The 22,218-nt window shown below is 35.3% G+C and overlaps 1 protein-coding gene across 2 annotated transcripts in view; it reads right to left on the minus strand.

Moving 5' to 3' along the window:
* Positions 1–22,218, minus strand: part of ARHGAP42 (Rho GTPase activating protein 42) — a 320,243-nt gene that overhangs the window by 77,305 nt on the left and 220,720 nt on the right. For both annotated transcript variants that reach the window (XM_045483540.1, XM_045483541.1), the window contains exons 6-8: positions 15,639–15,749; positions 5,280–5,384; positions 2,790–2,919 (exon numbers count right to left, since the gene is read on the minus strand). In XM_045483540.1, the coding sequence (XP_045339496.1) occupies positions 2,790–2,919; positions 5,280–5,384; positions 15,639–15,749 (346 nt within the window). The remainder of the gene's footprint in view (positions 1–2,789; positions 2,920–5,279; positions 5,385–15,638; positions 15,750–22,218) is intronic.

Consider the following 22,218-nt stretch of genomic DNA (forward strand, 5'->3'; position numbering starts at 1 on the left):
TTTATCCATTCTGATACCCTATGTCTTTTGGTTGGCGCATTTAATCCATTTACATTCAGTGTTATTATAGAAAGATACGGGTTTAGAGTCATTGTGATGTCTGTATGTTTTATGCTTGTAGTGTTGTCTCTGGTACTTTGTCTCACAGGGTCCCCCTTAGGATCTCTTGTAGGGCTGGTTTAGTGGTGACAAATTCCTTCAGTTTTTGTTTGTTTGGGAAGACCTTTATCTCTCCTTCTATTCTAAATGACAGACTTGCTGGATAAAGGATTCTCAGCTGCATATTTTTTCTGTCTAGCACACTGAAAATCTCGTGCCAATTCTTTCTGGCCTGCCAAGTTTCAAAAGAGAGATCAGTCATGAGTCTTATAGGTCTCCCTTTATATGTGAGGGCACGTTTACCCCTTGCTGCTTTCCGAATTTTCTCTTTATCCTTGTATTTTGCCAGTTTCACTATGATATGTCGTGCAGAAGTTCGATTCAAGTTACATCTGAAGGGAGTTCTCTGTGCCTCTTGGATTTCAATGCCTTTTTCCTTCCCCATTTCAGGGAAGTTCTCAGCTATTATTTCTTCAAGTACCCCTTCAGCACCTTTCCCTCTCTCTTCCTCCTCTGGGATACCAATTATGTGTATATTATTTCTTTTTAGTGTATCACTTAGTTCTCTAATTTTCCCCTCATACTCCTGGATTTTTTTATTTCTCTTTTTCTCAGCTTCCTCTTTTTCCATAATTTTATCTTCTAGTTCACCTATTCTCTCCTCTGCCTCTTCAATCCGAGCCGTGGTGGTTTCCATTTTGTTTTGCATTTCATTTAAAGCGTTTTTCAGCTCCTCGTGACTGTTCCTTAGTCCCTTGATCTCTGTAGCAAGAGATTCTCTGCTGTCCTCTATACTGTTTTCAAGCCCAGAGATTAATTTTATGACTATTATTCTAAATTCACTTTCTGTTATATTATTTAAATCCTTTTTGATCAGTTCATTAGCTGTTGTTATTTCCTGGAGATTCTTCTGAGGGGAATTCTTCCGCTTGGTCATTTTGGATAGTCCCTGGAGTGGTGAGGACCTGCAGGGCACTTCCCCTGTGCTGTGGTGTATAACTGTAGTTGGTGGGCGGAGTCGCAGTCAGACCTGATGTCTGCCCCTGGCCCACCGCTGGGGCCACAGTCAGACTGGTGTGTGCCTTCTCTTCCCCTCTCCTAGGGGTGGGATTCACTGTGGGGTGGTGTGGCCCGTCTGGGCTACTTGCACACTGCCAGGCTTGTGATGCTGGGGATCTGGCGTATTAGTTGGGGTGGGTAGGCAAGGTGCACGGGGGCAGGAGGGGCAGGCTTAGCTTGCTTCTCCTTAGGTGATCCACTTCAGGAGGGGCCCTGTGGCAGCGGGAGGGAGTCAGATCCGCTGCCGGGGGTTTGGCTCCTCCGCAGAAGCACAGAGTTGGGTGTTTGCGCGGAGCGAGGAAGTTCCCTGCAGGAACTGGTTCTCTTTGGGATTTTGGCTGGGGGATGGGCGGGGGAGATGGCGCTGGAGAGCGCCTTTGTTCCATACCAAACTGAGCTCTGTCGTTTGGGGGCTCAGCAGCTCTCCCTCCCTTTGTCCTCCAGCCTTCCCGCTTTCCGAGCAGAGCTGTTAACTTATGACCTCCCAGACGCTAATTCACGCTTGCTGTCGGAACACAGTCCGTCAGGCCCCTCCGCTTTTGCCCGCCAGACTCGGGGGCTCTGCTTGGCCGGCAAGCCGCCCCTCCGCCCCGGCTCCCTCCCGCCAGTCCGTGGAGAGCGCACCGCCTTGCCGCCCTTCCTACCCTCTTCCGTGGGCCTCTGGTCTGCGCTTGGCTCTGGCGACTCCGTTCTGCTCCCATCTCAAACCTTTTAACTGTAACATCTTACTAACTAACCAAAACAACTTCATTAATCTATCATCTACTGATATGGAGACTTCAGAGTAGTGCTACTCTATGTAGTTTTTGAGTCTCAATATATGAGAATAGTACAGAAAATAAAAATAAGCATTTCAAAACTTGTACAGTTATTTGGCATTACTGCAAAATTCAAGCACATGACTTTGTGTTTTACGGACAGATCCATAATGGATTGGAAATAAAGACAACTGTTCCTTTACCACAAATAGTAGGAGATTGGTGCATTAGGGTATATCTGGTTTGAAACAGTTAATTTGGTCCAACTTGTTCCATTCAATGCAAGCAGCATGCAGAAAGAGCCCTAGTTATACAAGTTTGGATGGGTTTTTATTAATTTTTGTGAGAAAAACTTTCTTAGTGTGAGGCAATTATAATAATGTCCTGTTGTGTCTTATGCTTATTTCCTAGCCTCAGGAAGTAAAGAGTGCCAATTTGACATTACATGATTGCCAATTTTACTCCTAAAAACTGATGGAGCACAATTTAATGAAATAATGCTGTGGGAAAAGAAAAGTATTATAGTCACCAGGATGATTCATACTGATAAAGGCTTTGAATTTCAATTTTTCATCAAACTTTAAATTGAGATTAGCTATCACAATGAAATTCTAAAACTGAACTCATGTTACCGTACCATCAGTGAAGGTTGTAAGTTCCAAGTTCAATAATATGCCAACTTGGAGATCCTGATGGCGAAATGTGGAAAAACTTCCTCACTTTGATGGTGGTAGTGGGAGAGCAGACTAAATATGATAAAGCTGTAAGGAACTGTAGTCTCCCTATTTGAAGGAAAAAACACTAACCAAGTCAAATCTCACAGAAACAGAATGTTAATTATAAGAGACATTAAGTTACATCTTTGTGACTCACGTTTCTCCTGGACATAAAGATAGCCTTCCATTGTCCACTGGCTGGGTGGTCTGTAATCTTGGTTGGCAGATTTCATTCTTTGCATCAACCGCTCTACTTCTTGTCGAGTACTTTCAAAATTATTCCTTGTCTTTAAGTAAATAGAAACAACAATTTCATTCATTGTTTCCTACCAGTTTTGAGGAACTTCCAGTCTAAAGTTTCAAAACTACAAATGGTGCAAAGGATAACTCTGATTCTCTCAGCACTATACACCACATCGTTGATCGTACATGCTGAGTCCTATGGTCTGATTTCGAATTGCGTTAGTGAAACTTTCCTGATAAAGCTTCTGCATGTTTTTCGTTTTTTTGAATCTGTGTGTGTGTGGGGTGCATGCATATACTTTATTCCTATTTCCTACTCTAACAATATTCCTTAGGGTTCAAATCATAACACTTAAAAATGTAATATTTATGAAATAGAGTTTTATATTCATTAATACCTAAGGTAAAAAAGCAGACTTTTCTTGATATAGTAATCATGAGGTCAGTGTATAAATTAACTCATAAAAACGAATGGGTTTCCATCGTGTGTATGTACACACACACACACACACACACACACATATATCACAACTTTATCTATTCACCCATCAATGGACATTTGGGCTTTTTCCATACTTGGCTAATGTTGATAGTGCTGCTATAAACATTGGGGTGCATGTGTCCCTTCGAAACAGCATACCTGTATCCCTTGGATAAATACCTAGTAGTGCAATTGCCGGGTCTTGGATGTAAATTAAAAAGATAAATTAAATAAATTAAAAACAAAAAACAACAACAAAAAACGAATGGGTTTCCTAGTTGTAACATCTTCTATTACAAAAAGTAGTTTACTCACATTACAGCAAGTTTACTTAAGGTAAGACACAGAAAGCTTAAAGCTTTTCTCTCTCTTTTGTATCCAGGCCACATTATTTCAATAATACATTTGGAAGCAAGCAATATGTTTGGAAATATAAAAATTATCACCACCCAACTCTAAAATTTGTTATGGCCCATGATAAAATAATTGAATCCCAAAGTAAGTTAGGAAAATTTTCTTGTCACTTTTGCTACTTTTTAAACTTTTTTTTTCAAATTCTTTTAAACATAAGGATCAGAAAAATTTCCAATTCTTTACATTCCTCTCTTGTTCTTGAATCGCAGGAATCTTAATAAAAATATTTTGGCCTTTATCATTTTCCCTTTTAGTATTTACGAAGAAGTCCAAATGCGTTCCATATTAAAAAACAATGAAATGGCTTGCATGTGAAACTGATTCTGCTAGAAAATCTAGATTAAAAAAAAAGCTAAAACCCAAAATATAAATTAAATAAATCCAATTACCTATTTCTCATGGGACATTACAACTCCATAGTTCCATTTATTGAACATCTCCACAATGGCAAGAATCAGATAAGCAGTGAAAGACAAGCTTTTTATAGAAAAAGAAGTGAAAACTTTCCAAACTATTTTGGGTATAGAGTACTAGATTATCAGGGTTTCAGAAATAAGTTCATTCATACAAAATTCTCAACAACTAGAACTTTCTTGTCAGGTTCAATAATCCAATAATGGATTGGATACGTTTTTGTATTTTTTTTTTTAAATTTTTTTTTTTCAACGTTTATTTATTTTTGGGACAGAGAGAGACAGAGCATGAACGGGGGAGGGGCAGAGAGAGAGGGAGACACAGAATCGGAAACAGGCTCCAGGCTCTGAGCCATCAGCCCAGAGCCCGACGCGGGGCTCGAACTCACGGACCGCGAGATCGTGACCTGGCTGAAGTCGGACGCTTAACCGACTGCGCCACCCAGGCGCCCCTGTATTTTTTTTTAATGTAAGTGATGTGAATCATCTGCAAATCTGAATTTATATAACTATGAAACTGGACATTAAAAGGATTAGACAACTTACAAAATAAACTCTAACAAAAACATGATGTTTGTAAATAATTAATTAAGCTTTAAAGCAATTATTATGAGTCCTTAAAAACCATATTCAAATTATTATTATTCAAATTCAAATAAAAATATCATATTTGTTATATACAATTTGAGAGAGAAAAAAGACATTCCTTCAGTGCTTAAGTACAACCTCTTAATTTCACAAATATAGAAATGTTACCCTTTCAGAAAGTAAGACTTGCCAGAGGTCACTCAGTAAATCAATGAGAACACTGAATAAAGGCAAAAGTTTCCAACCTTCCAAGTATCTATTATGTATATCTCAGTAATATTTATTTCTATGAAACTTGCCAGCATAACTTTTTCTAACATATGATTAGCTCTTTCCTGGTATACTTTTAACCAGGAGCTCGAAAAAAAATATTTTAATAAATTTATTAAATGGCTTTTCTAAATTAGGTAAATTTTTGACCTACTCCAAGGTTTGGCTGTATTATATTAGTTTCCTTGTCATCATCTGATTCACTAAGGAGAGGCAGTAAAAATAGGTATAGTCTTACGTTCTGCAAGTTGAACTGAAGCTGTTGCTTATATGGTGCAAATTCTTGGGCGAGTTCGTATCCCTCGTGGTAAAAAGTAAATAAACCCTGCAAGAATGACAAAAGCTGCAAACACAGAGAAATGAAAGAAACTATGAAAATATGTTTTAAAAAAAGATGACCATCAAACATAATAAATTGGGAAATTATATTTCATTCTAATTCCTCAATCTAATACATTTTCAACTCCCTTTGTTTGGCAAGCAGACACTAGAGTTATGAATGTGAAACAAACCACAAAAGCTAATTTTTACTTCATTTTTGGTAAACAGTGACTGGGACAGTTGTTCTATTAACTATTCTACTATTCAAATGCATTGAAGAAATATCCAGGACAGACCATTAGGATAAAAGCCAAAGTGACATAGTTCCTACCTTAGAAGAGCTTCTAACCCAAACAGAGAGATAAACATGTGCAGATGTGAGGAAGACAAACCAGCCAATTAGAGATAAGGAGTACCCAAGGGAAGGAATAAGAATTTGGCCAGATAAAATTAAGAAAAATTTCTCAAGGTGGCAGTACTGATGTGGCTATTAAATAGACAACATTTCAGCAAGTAGTAAGAAGAACTGAAATCAGAGGGAAGAGTTGAGCAACAACCTGGAACTGGATACAGATCTTTCATTAAAGAATTAGAGTAAAATCCTCTTTAGGAAATCACAATGTCTATTATCCTAACCTTCCAATCCCAAACTCATATGTACTTATTTATTAGAGTCTAATTCATAAAGCAAGAGTGGTTCTCCATTACAGGACATGGTTGTTTACAGAGAGTAATTACAACTGAAACATTATTAACTTTCTTCATTTAATTCACTGGGATTTTTATTACAAACTTCTCCACCAATTTGATCTCTTCCTACAATAAAGTTAGAAAATACTTTTGAGAAATAATGCTTTTTAAAATTTTTTTTAATGTTTATTTAATTTTGAGAGAGAGACAGAGTGTGAGTTGGGGAGGGGCAGAGAGAGAGGGAGACACAGAATCTGAAGCAGGCTCCTGGCTCTGAGTTGTCAGCACAGAGCCCAATGAGGGGCTCGAACCCATGAACTGTGATATTATGCCCTGAACTGAAGTCAGAAACTTAACCAACTGAGCCACCCAGGCGCCCCATGTTTTCTTTCTTTTTTTTTTTTTTTAATTCAAACAGCATATTATGTCGGTAAGCTACTATTTTGAACTAAAGAAGAAATACAGTTTGAAATTTTGATATGTGAATAAACACCCCACCATTTCCTATGTCTGGGGATTCGGCGTAAGCACCAAGTGGTATATGTGTTATAATTTCCAAGAAATAACTACTGGTTCTATCTGAAAACAAGGACTTAATGCTTTTCTTCCTATAGCAAGTCAACTTCTTACTAAGTTATGCTCATGTCAGAAAGCAAGTACTTTCAAATTGGTTTTAAGTTGTTATATTTTAAAGACTTCCTTTCTCTTGTTTAACAATTCCTGATGTCAAAATGTATTGTTATCCAATTTTAGAATTATTTTACACTGTCAATTATACATCAACAGATAATTACTATCAAAACTAAATACTCAATAGATTATCCTTTGCTAAAATGATGTAGATATGCTGAAATATCCAATATATAGTGTGCACATATTGTGGCCTAATTAAAAAGAACTATATCTTAAAATAGGGCTAAGAGGGGCGCCTGGGTGGCGCAGTCGGTTAAGCGTCCGACTTCAGGCAGGTCACGATCTCGAGGTCCGTGAGTTCGAGCCCCGCATCAGGCTCTGGGCTGATGGCTCAGAGCCTGGAGCCTGTTTCCGATTCTGTGTCTCCCTCTCTCTCTGCCCCTCCCCCGTTCATGCTCTGTCTTTCTGTCCCAAAAATAAATAAAAATATTGAAAAAAAAATTTAAAATAGGGTTAAGAATATCTTTAATATTTTGAGATTTGGATATACAGATTTGTAAGTTTTCAGAAACAAATAAGAAGTATACTTCTTTTGAAGTATATACTTTTGAAGTATATAGAAAACTAGTCTTTTAAATTTTAAATATATGAATAATAGTTTATGACGTAGTTTGAAGGAGTATTATTTCATGTTTTAATGTCTACAATTGGTCTCCAATTAAACTATCTTATTAGCTACAGGCCATACAAGGAAGATGCTATTCTAATATTATCCTAAGTATACAGAATTTAATTAAACTTATAAAGAAGATAAGAATACCTATAGTAAGTATTCCTATAAAACATCAAATTCCCCAAGATCTGTCTAAATAAATAAACCTATTGGCATCTTCTAGCAGAATTCAGAGATTTGCTCAGTAGCAGACAATACATGCTAAGCATCCCCTAGGGAAACAACAATTTGGAGGGAGGTACAAAAAAATTATCTACAAAGACCCACCCACCTTTTCCTTTTGTTCCACACCTACTTTGCAAGCATTTTTTGTGAAAGTTTAAAGACCACATGTATGAAATAACTGCCACTAGATGGCAGTAGAGTCAAACTTTTTAAGGCTTGAATAACTACTAGTTTATTTTATTCTCAACAGATTCCATGAGGCTAAATTAAGGTAACTTAATAGGACAGCCTAAAAAGCTTAAGAATTCCATTTCCTATATGCTGTTTTCTGTGTTCAATTGGACTGAGTGGGTGGAGCAGTGTGGGAAAGATTACTGTCTCAGCTTACCTTAAAGTAAACCTGAACTTTAAAATAATAATAACAACTAAAAACTACTGAAGAGATAGATTAGGTTTTCATATTAAATCATTTTTATCACCAGAAAAGCTTTACATAGCACTTTATTATTCCCAAGGATTTTAGAATCAAATAACTATTTGCGACTCCAATAACCTGACCAAATATAAATGTTGACACTACATTTACAGATAATCATTTAGCAAAAATCACTGCAAGACAGCAAAGGAAAAACATTCATAATTCCCCATCCCATCAATCATCAGGTTTCAAGTCTTAAGGACCCACAGTTATCATCGATACTGTGAATGGAAAAGAAAAGTAAGAAAAGGGGCTGGGGCTAGCATGGGAGTGAGGAGAAGAGCCCTGAAGCAACTGATGAAGTAATTCCTGGACTGTTGCTCAAAATAAGAAGAACTGAGATGTAAAGACTCTTATAATGTGATCCATTCCTTATCTCCTAAGAAGTCGATCACTGAAAATCCTAGGGAATCCACTAACGAAACTACTAGAACTGATAAACAAGTTCAGCAACACTGCAGGATACAAGATCAATAGAAATAAAAAATCAACTTTATTTCTATATACTTGGAATGAATAATCTGACAATGAAATTAAAGAATCCCATTCATGATAGTTTCAAAAGAATAAAATACCAAAGAATAATTTTTAAGTATAAATTTATAACTTGAAAAATATAAAACACTGTTTAAGGAATTAAAGACAGTTTAAATAAAAGGCAAATACTTCATGTTCATTAATCAGAAGATTTAATACTGTTAACATGGCAATACTCCCCAAATGATGTGTAGATTTAATGCAATCCCTATGAGAAGCCTAGCTGACTTCTTTATAATAAGAAGTGACAAGCTGATGCTAAAATTCATATGGAATTGCAAGGAACCCAGACCATCAAAACAATCTTGAAAAAGAAGAACAAAGTATTTAGACTCACACTTGTCAATTTCAAAACTTAATGCGAAGCAATGGTAATCAATATAGTGTGATACTGGCACAAGTATAGACATTAAATCAATGAAAAAGAATTGAGAATTTAGAAATAAGCCCACATATCAAGGTCAACTTATTTTCAACAAGGACAACAAGACCATTCAAGGGATAAAGAATAGTCTTTTCAGCAAATGTTTCTTGACCCACTGGATAACCATATGCAAAAGAATGAAGTTGGAACCTTACTTCACACCATTGACAAAAGTTAACTTGAGATGACTTAATTGTATGGTATGTGAATTACATCCCAATTAAGGCTACTTTAAAAAAATAAAATTTACTTCAGAATACTGAATTTACACAGAATACTATAATGCAGTGAAAGAAATCCAAATCTAATATAAAACCTCTACATTTGGCGACTGGACTCTATGATTGGCAACATAGGGCAAACGCATCAATTTTCATCCAAGTATCCAGCCTGTGAATTATTAAACTTGTACTTTCTGCTATTCCTTATTCAGAGGAAACAGAGATAAATATCTTAGATGACAGTCTCAAAATAACCATTAAGTGCTTTAAGTTTAATACTTAGATATTCAGAGTAATTTATTGAATGGAAATGAAACAGTATAAAAATATAATCAAATAAACAACAGGTGCTGGTGAGGATTCAAAGAAAGGGGAACCCTTTTACACTGCTGGTGAGAATGTTAAACTGGTGCAGCCACTCTGGAAAATAGTATGGAGGTTTCTCAAAAAGTTAAAAATGGAGCTACCCTATAATCCTATTCACTATCTAACTGCTTTTGAAGTAAATTCTATTCACTATCTAACTGCTTTTGCAAATTGGAAATTTTCAGTAGCAGTAGCCAGAACTAAATCCAAGGACCAATACAAACTTTAAGATAGGTTGGCTTTATTGTTTCATTTTTATAGAATAACTGTATTTAGGTTTTTAGCAAATTTAACCCTCAGGCCTACAAAGTTTTGAAAAAATAAATGACATCGTCTTATTTGCTCACTATAATTTACCTGAAGTTAAATTTTATATATTAAAGCTAATGTATATTGAAAACGCAAAAAGGTTTTACTTTCAAGACTGCAGGTCTATATATTATCTGACTTTAATTTAGTATGTAATATTTAATAATTTAATTAATTTAATTATTCAAACTTTAGACAACCCAAGAAGTATTTTCTAGTATACTTCATGATATAAGAAGCATATTAAGCAGATTAAGTGAAATTTTCTTTAGCAAGAGATTTAAAATTAAAGTTAGGAGACTCAGGACAGAATATCAAAAACAGTATTTTTAGTTTACACATAATGGTTTATTTTTTGTCATTTTAAAAAATATTTGCTTATATTAGAAAGAGAGAGAGTGTGTGTGCCTAGTGGGGCAGGAGCAGAGAGAGAGGGAGACAAAGAATCTCAAGCAGGCTCCATACTATCAGCACAGAGCCAGACACAGGGCTCAAACTCACAAACTGTGAGATAATGACCTGAGCCTAAATCAAATGTCAGATGCCTAACCGACTGAGCCACCGAGGTGGCCCAATAATGGTTTATTTTCATTTTTCATATTTTAAATATAATACAAAAAGACTAAAATGAAGGCTAAAAAGAATAATAAAAACATACTCTTACAGCATTTAGATGTGTATTTTTTTTTTTAATTTTTTTTTTCAACGTTTATTTTTTTTGGGACAGAGAGAGACAGAGCATGAACGGGGGAGGGGCAGAGAGAGAGGGAGACACAGAATCGGAAACAGGCTCCAGGCTCTGAGCCATCAGCCCAGAGCCTGACGCGGGGCTCAAACTCAACGGACCGCGAGATCGTGACCTGGCTGAAGTCGGACGCTTAACCGACTGCGCCACCCAGGCGCCCCTAGATGTGTATTTTTAAAAAAGCATATTAAAATTAAAAAAATGTGCTTTTGAAAAAGTTCTATCTGGCCTTGAAGTCACACTAAAAAACTCGTTAATATTATTTTTGTATCTAATGCTAATAGTCAATGTGAAGGCTCCATACCAGCTGAAAACTTACTGATGCTAATGATGCACCAGGCACTTGCTCTGTATGTTACCTGCATTGGTTGCACCTTACCACAATCCTGGAAACTACAATTTTTTATTTCCAATTTACAGATAAAAACCTAAGGTACACAGAGTGAAAAACAAGCCATATTTATACAGCTGTTAAGACTGGAGCCAAATTCCATCTTATATATAATGGCCTCTCAGCCATTATACTTGTCTGTCAATTAATGAAAAGGGTGGGTCAACTGCAGCCAAGGGGAGGGGGCAACTTTTTAAAAAAGATGATTAAAAAAGGATGGAAGAATGAATAAATGCACAGTTATGTACATTGATTCAAGCACCTTTACCAAAGTAAAGATCAATCTCCTATTTTCAAGGAATTAAAATACTTGCTTTACAATACAATGTTTTGTAGTCATATATTTTATTTGGTCAGAGCAAGTGTTAAGGAAGGACTAATTTTTGTAATCAGGTAACTTACAACACAGTAAGTTGATACTATACAGGACGTCAGCTTTGGGTTCTGGATTCCTGTGTCTCCCTCTCTTTAAGTTTGTGACCTCAGGCAACTAACAGTCTTTCTGTGACTTAATTTCCTCATCTGGAAAAATAACAACTACCTAATAATAAACCTATCTTGTGGGTCATGTGAAATAACACAGAGAAAACACATTACACATAGTAGTTGCCCACAAAACTTTAGTTCCAGCTAAGTTTGCAAAAGAATGTAATCAAAACATACACAAACTGCAGCTGAATGAACCACAAGGGAGTTAAGTCATAAAAAGATTCTTTGGGCTTCTGAGCCACAAACTTTCCTGTACCACAATGTATTTCAAATACACCAGGGCTCAACTCTCTCAGGTAAGCTGTTCATGATCAGCATACTTCAGAAGCTTTTCCCTCTAATCTCTCAAAATTCTCATAAGCTCCAAGCAACTCTGAGAAGAAGGAGGATCTTAAGAACAAGATTCAGGAGATGATGTTTTTCTCTCTCTGATCTTTTCCTCCCATACTAGACCTGAACTCACATATCATGCTGCCAAATCTGAAAGGACTTTTTTTAGCATTGTTTCACAGAAACATAATGTGAATAAATGCAAACCAATGTGAAAATTTAAGTTTCCTAGTAGCCACATAAACAAAACAAAACAAAACAAAACAAAACAAAACAAAACAAATAACAAAAAACAAAAACACAAACTTGGGACACCTGGGTGGCTCAGTCAGTTAAGCATCCGACTTTGGCTCAGGTCATGATCTCACGGTTTGTGAGTTTGAGCCCCGTGTCGGGCTCTGTGCTATCAGTTCAGAGCCTGGAGCTTGCTTCAGATTCTGTGTCTCCCTCTTTCTCTGTCCCTCCCCCACTTACACTCTGTCTCTCTCTGTCTCTCAAAAAATGAATAAATGGTAAAAAATTAAAAAAAAAACACAAACTTTTAAACCAAGTGAAATTTAATATGTTGTTTAACACAATTTATCCAATATATTATCATGTCAATATTTAAGCAATATAAAAGCTATTTTAATGAGATAGTTTATATACTTTTTTGTATCAAACCTTTGTAATCTAGTAGGTGTTTCCTATTTACAGCCCACCTTATTCTAGACTTTCATTTTGAATGTCTGATAGCCATATGTGGCTATTTGCTACCACACTAAATAGTGTTAACTACGCTACTACAATCACCTTCTATGTAAGATATATAAATGGGAGGGGGGAACCCCAGTTAACTATAATCACTTTCTATGTAAGATATATAAATGGGGGGGACCATTAAAATTATATATCTAATGAATACTAAGTTTAAAAAGCTTATTTTCTGTATACTGTTAAAATAATTATAGAGTTTAATAAAAAAAACATAAATGCCCCCTGTTTTTCTATGTATTTGAACCAGCTTTTCCTTGAAATAATGACACTGTAGGAATATTTATTTCTAACACAGTGGTGTCCCACTTAGCTGAGGTTTTGCTTTCTGTAGTTTAGTTACCCATAGTCAACTACAGTGGAAAAGCAGATAATCTCCCTTTTGACATTATTGTTATGTCTGTAGTAGCTTAACACTTGCACAGTGAAGGAAACAATCAACAAAACTAAAAGACAACTTACGGAATAGGAGAAGATATTTGCAAATGACATGTCAGATACAGGGCTGGTATCCAAAATCTATAAAGAACTTAATCAAACTCAACACCCAAAAAATAAATAATCCAGTTAAGAAATGGGCAGAAGACTTGAATAGATCTTTCTCCAAAGAAGACATACAAATGGTTAAAAGATACATGAAAAACTTCTCAATATCACTCATCATCAGGGAAATATAAATCAAAACTGCAATGAGCTATCACCTCAAACCTGTAAGAATGGCTAAAATTAACAACACAAGAAATAACAGGTGTTGGTGAGGATTCAGAGAAAGGGGAGCCCTCTTACACTGTTGGTGGGTCTGCAAACGGTGCAACCACTCTGGAAAACAGCATGGAGGTTCCTCAAAAAGTTAAAAATAGAACCACCCTACAATCCAGCACTTGCACTACTAAGTATTTATCCAAAGGATATAAAAGTACTGACTCGAAGGGGCACATTCACCCCAATGTTTTATAGCATCACTATCAACAATAGCCAAACTATGGACAGAGCCCAAATGTCCATCGACTGATAAATGGATAAAGAAGATGTGGTGTGTGTGTGTGTGTGTGTATACACACACACATATATGTGTACATGTGTGTATGTATATGTGTATATATATACATACATACACACACATGTGGTAGTATATATATGCATATATCTGTATATACATATCCATATACAAACATATATATGTGTATATATACACACACACATATATATAATGCAATATTATTCAGCCATCAAAAAGAATGAAATCTTGCCATTTACAACAACATGGATGGAACTAGAGTGTACTATGCTAGGTAAAATCAGTCAGAGAAAAACAAATACCATATGATTTCAGTCATATGCAGAATTTAAGAAAGAAAATAGATGAACATAGGGGAAGGGAAGGAAAAACAAAATAAGATAAAAGAGAGGAAGGCAAACCATAATAGTCTCTTAACTATAGAGAACAAATTGAGGGTTGCTGGAGGGGAGATGGATAAAGATATGGGCTAAATGAGAAGGGAATAGGAATTTTAAATATTTGTCATCTTCCCAAACTGGTGGTTGTTAGGCTGCCTAGATCTCAATGAGCCACAGATAAGCCTTAGAAGGTCCCTTAAGTCATATAAAATTTAATAAGATACCCAAAACATCTACTAAATAAGAGGTTACTAACTCATTCTAAGGGATTTAAGGACTTAGCTGTTTGTTTGAAAAAACAGAACTTGTAGTTAAGACTGTTATCCCAAATAAAAGGTAAAAATTAAATTCCTGAGCCTGTGTTGTGGTCTTCAGTTCCTTAAATTTGTCTGGCTGAAGGTTTAGTCTTACAAGCTTGCCAAGTGCCCAGTTTATAGGAAAGAGTGAGGTAGTTTCAGCTGAAGAGAGAAAAATGAAACAGAAGTGGCTGGGAGCCAGGCAGGGTCTAAGAACTTTTCCCAGGCTCTGCTCTGCCTCTGTTCCCATCATCCTTAGGGAATCATTAATGGTTTCCCCACAAGAAATGAATTTCATCAAATATATTTTAAAATGTGTATTATTTTTCCTTTTCCTCACTATCTCCCCTTAAACAGGAACAGGTATTTTATTAACTAACTATAAACACATTTTTAAAAAACTGACATAGGAAGAAAAATATGGATTAAATAATCATTTAGATTACCTATGTATTTATTGCTCCTCTCATGGGAATTGACATTATATATTAACTGAAGATCATCTTGACTTCTAGAACTTACCTTTACTCACCACAGATGATGCTTTATGAAGACACCTACTCAGGCAATATTATAACATATTATGGTACAACTTGGGGGAAAAATGCTAAGAAAATGAAGTAAACTTATCAAGACCAGCTACCTGTTTTTTCCTGTAATGCAATTTATATTAAGGAATCCATTATTTTACATTACCTCATAGGAAAGTCAGGCAGATCCCAGACTTTCAAGGAAGTGGAATGAAACAAAGGATGAAATATAACCTTATGTTTTTTCCTTTCACCTAAAGGTTTAGTAAATGGGTCGCTTTAGTGGTGAGCTATATTTACTTAGGTATATATAATGTAAGTCCTTTTAATCTTTTAATTTTTCTATTAATAAACTATTTTAAGAGCAGTTTTAGGTTTATTTAAAAATTGAGTAGAGAAAATAAAGAGATCTCATATACTCCTTCAACCTCCACCCACACACCCTAATTATTATCATCTTGTATTAGTATGCTACATTTGTTACAATGATAACCAAATATTGATACGTTATTGCTAACATCCGTATTTTACATTAGGGTTTACCTTGTTCATTGTATATTCTGTAGGTTTTGACAAATGTATAATGACATGTATCCACTATTACAGTATCATATAGAATAGTTCCATTGCCCTAATAGTGCCCTGAACTCCACCTATTTTCCCTCCTCTATTCCTCCCTTCCCTTTTGTTCTTTTTTAAAAAAATCACAATTTTCAACAGAAAAACATTGCCATTTCTTTTCATACGGTATGTTAGAACTACTGTTTTGTAGGGAAACTGAAACTTACCGGTTCAACAAATTCAAACTTCTTTTTTTCTTGAACCTCTTGAATTTTAAAGACATATTCTAGTGATGCTTCATAAAAATTTTGATGCTCTCGGTCAATCAGTGTATCTGCCTAAGGAGTAAAAAAAGGCAAGTCATGACACAAAGTAATTATTGATGGCTCTATGTAGAAAAAGCCTCAAATCCTATTCTATTCCAATATCTCTATTAAAAGTTAAGTGCTACAAAAAGTTTTAATATAGCAATTCTATTATTATGTTTTGGGCATACAGAAACTAGGAAAACATAGTCCTTGCCCACCAAGTTTACAGGACATGGAGTATGAAGGGGCAGCAGGGAGTAAGTGTACCACATTCAGTACAAAAAATATGAAAAAGGCATCTAAATGTATATGAAAATCTATGGGATCATAGGAAAAGAAACTAGACTCAGGAAGAAAATGGTGGTATGAGTTGGATCTTAAGATGAACAACTGGCAGTCAAAGATGAAAAAGTAAAGAGGCATGAAAGAGACTGACAGAGTTTGGCTGCAGAGTAAAAAGTGGAGGACAGGACGGTTAAGTAAGGTTGGCATCATACTTTAAAAAATCTTGGATGCTGCGTAACAAATTTTGGATTTTAACTGAGGGAGAATCATTTGAGAATATTCAGCAGAGTCATATCATTAGGTAAACTCTTAGAAAGGGAATACACGTAGCAGAGGCAAAAAAAAAAAATTCAATGGTTCTAAAATAGTGAACGATGCTCCATCAATGATATGCACATTTATTATTTATAACTGCAATAAGGTTCTACTGATAAAGCGTGAGAAAGTGTTATTGAGATAATTTTTTTTGATGTTGCCCTCCTCTATGCCCACTATCATCTTCTGATGTCCTCTTTAAAACTGACGTTGGTTTACTAGTATAAGCATGATTTTACTTTTCTTTTCCAGTTTTGCACTCCTACCTGCCAGCTGAGATTACTAAAAGCAGATGAAAAGAATGGGCTCTCTGGAGTACTAAGTATCCACCAACAATAATTTGGGAGCAGAAAATTGCTTTTTGGATCCATTTAACAATGCTAATTTCACATAAAGAAGCTTTAAAAGAGAGAAAATCAGGTTTGCTGGCTTGGGCATCATAGCATCTTAAAATTTCATTTGAAACACTTTTAATAATAATTATATTTATTTGCTATAAATCTATTTATATAAATAAAAAATAGCCCGATATTATTAGCAACTCATTTTAGGTATTTTTAAAGTTGAGAATTCCAAGTTCCCGAACTAATATATAAAAAGAACATATAAATCAGGTAGGAAATTTGGACCAGAAACTTCTCAGCTCCCAGAAGACTGTTTAGGTATCAGCATTTCATACAAATCATTATATTTTCTTATGACTGTTTCAAGCAACACGGAATTTACAGACTCAATGGTAAGGAGGTATATAGGTGGTGGTATGCTAATCAATGTTTAACAACTGGCTCTCTGGTGGGCATACCTGATTTGTAGTAGTTGCTGGTTTCAATGGTGTAAATATTCCCCAAATAGCCAATTCCAAACCACAAACCCAGCATCACTGAATGTGAGAGTTGGAGAGAGATGGGAAAATCAGCTTTCCAAAGGAATGCTCCAGTACAGCACTGGATGTAAAGGATGTGAGAATAATTTCAGTCTCAGAGATAACATTCCATTCCACAAGTTACCTCTGAAGCTTTCATTTACTTTAAAAAATAATGACATTGCTTATATTGACTAGCACATAAGAACAAACTATAGAGACTACTAGACACCTTTAGAGCTTAAGATGGCTATTTGTGGTCAACAAAGCTGTGAAGATGGCACAGTAGTCCTGAATGTTCTCCACTGAAAGGCCTGTTTATAAGGCTAGTCCTTGCTGGTATCTGGGAAAATGGATTTCAGGAGGGTACCTACCACCCTAAATGGTAAGAGTAGCTCACTGTTCCTAAATTGTGCCAAAAATATGATTTATTTTGAACACCTGCTTTCCTTCTGGGAGTCTGGAATTTAAGGATATGACACACAGAGAGTACCTATGTGAGGAGCCCCCAATTAAAACCATGGACACTCAGTCTATGAGTTTCTTTCTAACAGACAATATTTTACATGTGTTGTCACAACTTATGGCTGGGGGAATTAAACATGCTCTATCTGTCTCCACTGAAAGAGGACTCTTGTAAGTTTGTGCCTGCTTTCCCCCAGACTTCATTCTATGCATCTTCTGCTGATTTTTCATTATATCCTCTTAGCAAATCACCAAACCTAGGGGTGGTCTTGGGGACCCCTGACCTAAGAGAATTGTCATTTACTCAGAAACTTATTTGCCATACACAATCCCATGTCATGAAAAGATGGGGGATGGGGGTGCAAGGAAGGATAAAAGAGAATAATGGCTCTTACCATTTGCCGGTAATAGATGTTTTCCATCATCTCCAATCTAGACAACTATATTCAATATACAAAACCTGCTTTGAAAGGTCATCCAGATGGTACAGAGCTAAAGGAATACTGTACTTTATTACCTTTCCAGTACAAGATTTAGAAAGGCATTCTTTTACTTAAGGTGACTCCTTTTTGTACTTATGCTAATAGTGTGTGGTTCAGTAGAAGGCACTTTTGCTCATATATCCACCAGCAACTTTTGCTTGATATTTTGTACTGGATAAGAAGGATAACCATACACTTTATTGTCCCAACTTTTATTTTATTTACTTATTTATTTTTATTTTTTTAAATCTTTATTTATTTTTGAGAGAGACAGAGAGAGAGAGAAAGTGGGGAGGGATATAGAGAGAGGGAGACACAGAATCCGAAGCAGGCTCCAGGCTCTGAGCTGTCAGCACAGAGCCTGATGCGGGGCTTGAACTCACAAGCTGTGAGATCATGACCTGAGCTGAAGTCAGATGCCCAACCGACTGAGCCACCCAGGTGCCCCTTGTCCCAACTTTTAAAACTAATAGGGAGCATTAGTAATATTCATGACAGAACAATATGTATAAACTATTGTTTACTAGACAAAGGGGACAGTAAAGTCATTCTGTTAAAAAAAAAAAGTTAATTTCTTAAGAAAACCATAGAGTTCTGCACATACTTAAATTCTTCCCCAGATACAATAAGCTACTTATGTTAACTTAAGGCAAGAAAAAACTTGATGTGACATTTGTCGAATCACCTACAAAGAAGAAAGAATTTAAGCTGGACTCTGAAGAATGGAGGGGTTTACAGTAGGCAGAGATAAAAGGAGAACAGTTTAAGACAGGGAATATAGTCAAGAAAAGTTATGTTTCAGTAGACTGCAAGGTTTAGAATAATCAAATATGAGAGTTAAGGAGTAAGATAGCATGAGTGACAACTTCATCACATACACATGGTAAAAGCTTGAGGAAATGTTGATTTGTCAAAGTAGCATTTCAAGAAGATTAAAGTGGGGACAGTAGAATATATTGATTGAATGGCAAAGCTGGGTATATGTGATAATAAAAGACTTCTAGGGGTAAAGGTGTTTATATATCCCAGTAAGAAAAAAAGAAGTTGAAAGATGTGGGTGTGAGAAGCAAGGAGGAGAAAAAGCCAAAGATAATTTTGATAAGAGATAATACCAGCACTAATAGAATTAAAGAAATGAAAAGTAGGAGGAAATCTGAGAAAACCGTGATGTGAAATTTCACACATTCACTAAATGATAGTCTGAACCAGGAACCACCAGGCAATGCAGGTGGAGAGATATGATGAAATCATGACCCATGAGACATTCATTAAGATGTTATAGAGAGTATGGAAGAAGAGATTTCAGGGACACACACTCTATAACAATAGAGGCATAATGGTAGATCTAAGGAAGTCCTTTCATTTAGGAGGTGGAGATAAGAGGAACCTGTTGAAGACTATTTAGTGATACATGGAAAACCAAAAGTTTTTCTATGAGAAACTTTTTCTCCTATATTTTTTCCTAATTATGAAAGTAATATATATTCATTATTTGAAGCTTACTCATTATTCATTATTATAAATATAAAAATAAGAATTATAATCCTACTGTTAATATTTTTATATGGAATACACACCAACTTAAACAAACTGGATAATACTGTACATTCCAATGAGTATTTCTCAATGTATTTAAATAATTTGCAAATAAAACTTTTTACAGCCATATTACATTCCATTTTGGTCAAGCTATATTGGTATATTTACTCCAATCACTCATTTGTGCCATTTTCACATGTTTCTAAACTTTTGCATTGTGAATAACTCTTGCATCAATATATTTATACAATTTATTTTTTTTGCTCATGTCTGATAATTCCTCTTAAGTAAATTCCAGCCAATATAAATGATTTCAATTATCCTGCACATTTAAACTTTGTTGAAATAAGTTGCCAAATTTACTTCAGGATTGAATGAATGAGTTTATGTTCCCACCATAAAAGCAAAAGTGTACTCAGTTTCCCATACCTTCACTAACTATGTATATTATCTTCTCATAAGTTACAATAATATCCTGCTGCATGTGACACTGAAACTTACAATACTTATTATGTGTTAATAATTGTAAGTTTCAGTGTCACATGCAGCAGGATATTATTGTAACTGTGATGCTTCTAAGCTTTGGTTTCCTTTTTCAAGTTTATGTTGGCTCTTCAGAATCTTTTGTGGTTCCATACAAACTTTCAGATTATTTGTTCTAGTTCTGTGAAAAAATGTTGTTGGCATTTTGATAGGGATTGCACTGAATATGTAGATTTCTTTGGCTAGTATAGGCATTTTAATAATTGTTTTCCAGTCCATCAGCATGGAATGCCTTCACATTTTTTTCTGATCATCTTAAATTCCTATCATTAGTGTTTTTAGCTTTCAAAGTATATAGTATAGTCTTTCAGAGTATATAGTATAGTCTTTTACCTCTTTGGTTAGGTTTATTCCTAGGTATCTTATTATTTTTGATGCAATTGTGAATGGGACTGTTTTCTTAATTCTTCTTTCTGCTTCTTCATTATTGTTGTGTAGAAATGCAACAGATTCCTATACATTGATTTTGTATCCTGAAACTTGACTCAGTTCATTTACCAGTTCTAGCAGTTGTTTGGGGAGTCTTCTGAGTTTTCAATATAGAGTATCATGTAACCTGTAAATATGAAAGTTTTACTTCTTCCTTACCAATTTAGATGCTTTTTATTTCTTTTTGTTGTCTGACTGCTGTGGCTAGGACTACCAGTACTATATTGAATAAAACTGGTGAGACATACTTGTCTCATTTCTGATCTTAGAGGAAAAGCACTTAGTTTTTCCCCATTAAGGATGATGTTCACTGTGGGTTTTTCATATATGGCCTTTATTATATTGAGGTGTGTTCCTTCTAAACTCAGTTTGTTGAGGGTTTATTCCATGAATGGATATTGTACTTTGTCAAATGTTTCTTCTGTGTCCATTGATGATCATATGGTTCTTATCCCCTCTCTTATCAATGTGATGTATCATGTTGATTGATTTGTGAATACTGAACCACCATTTCATCATAGGAATAAATGTCACATAGTTGTGGTGAATGATTTTTTAATATACTGTTGAATGCTATTTGCTAGTATTTTCTTGAGAATTTTTACATCTATGTTCATCAGAGATATTGGCCTATAGTTCTCTTTTTGTGTGTGATGTCTTTTTCTGGTTTTGGTATCAGGGTAATGCTTGCCTCTTACAATGAATTTGGAAGTTTTCCTTACCTTCTATTATTTGGAATACTTTGAGAAGAATAGGTATTAATTTCATTAAATGATTGGTAGAATGTGCCTGTGAAGCCATCTGGTACTGACTTTTGGTTTGGGGAATTTTTTGATTATTGATTCAATTTGTTTGCTGATTATCAATCTGTTCAAATTTTCTATTTCTTCCTGGATCAGTTTTAGTAGGTTATATGGTTCTAAGACTTTATCCATTTCTTCAGGTTGTCTAATTTGTTGGCATAGAGTTTTTCATAATATTCTCTTATTATTATTTGTACTTCTGTGGGGTCAGTTGTTATTTCCCCCCTCTCATTTGTGATTCTTTTGAGTACTTTCTCTTTTTTTCTTGATAAGTCTGGCTAGAGGCTTATCAATTTTATTTTTATTTTTTTATTTTATTTTATTTTATTTTTTTTTAAAGAACCAGCTCCTGGTTTCATTGATCTGTTCTAGTGTTATTCTAGTTTCTACATCAGTTGCTTCCGTACTAGTCTTTATTATTTCTTTTCTTGTTGTGGTTCAGGGTTTGGTCTGTTGTCTATCCCTAGCTCCTTTAGTTGTAATGTTAGGCAATGTATTATTATCTCCTTTAGCTTGTATATCTGAGATATTTCTTGCTTCTTGAGGTCAGCCTGTATTGCTATAAACTTCCCTCTTAGAACCACTGTTGCTGCATCCCAAAGGTTGTGAACTGTTATATTTTCATTTTCATTTGTTTCCATGTAATTTTTAAATTCTTCATTGATTTCTTGGTTGACTCATTCATTATTTAATAGCATGTTACTTAACCATTAAGCATGTGTAGTCTTTCCAGATTTTTTCAAGTGGTTGACTTCTAGTTTCATAGTGTTGTAGTC

This window comes from Leopardus geoffroyi, chromosome D1, assembly GCF_018350155.1.
Source record: "Leopardus geoffroyi isolate Oge1 chromosome D1, O.geoffroyi_Oge1_pat1.0, whole genome shotgun sequence".
NCBI classification, from domain to species: Eukaryota; Metazoa; Chordata; class Mammalia; order Carnivora; family Felidae; genus Leopardus; species Leopardus geoffroyi.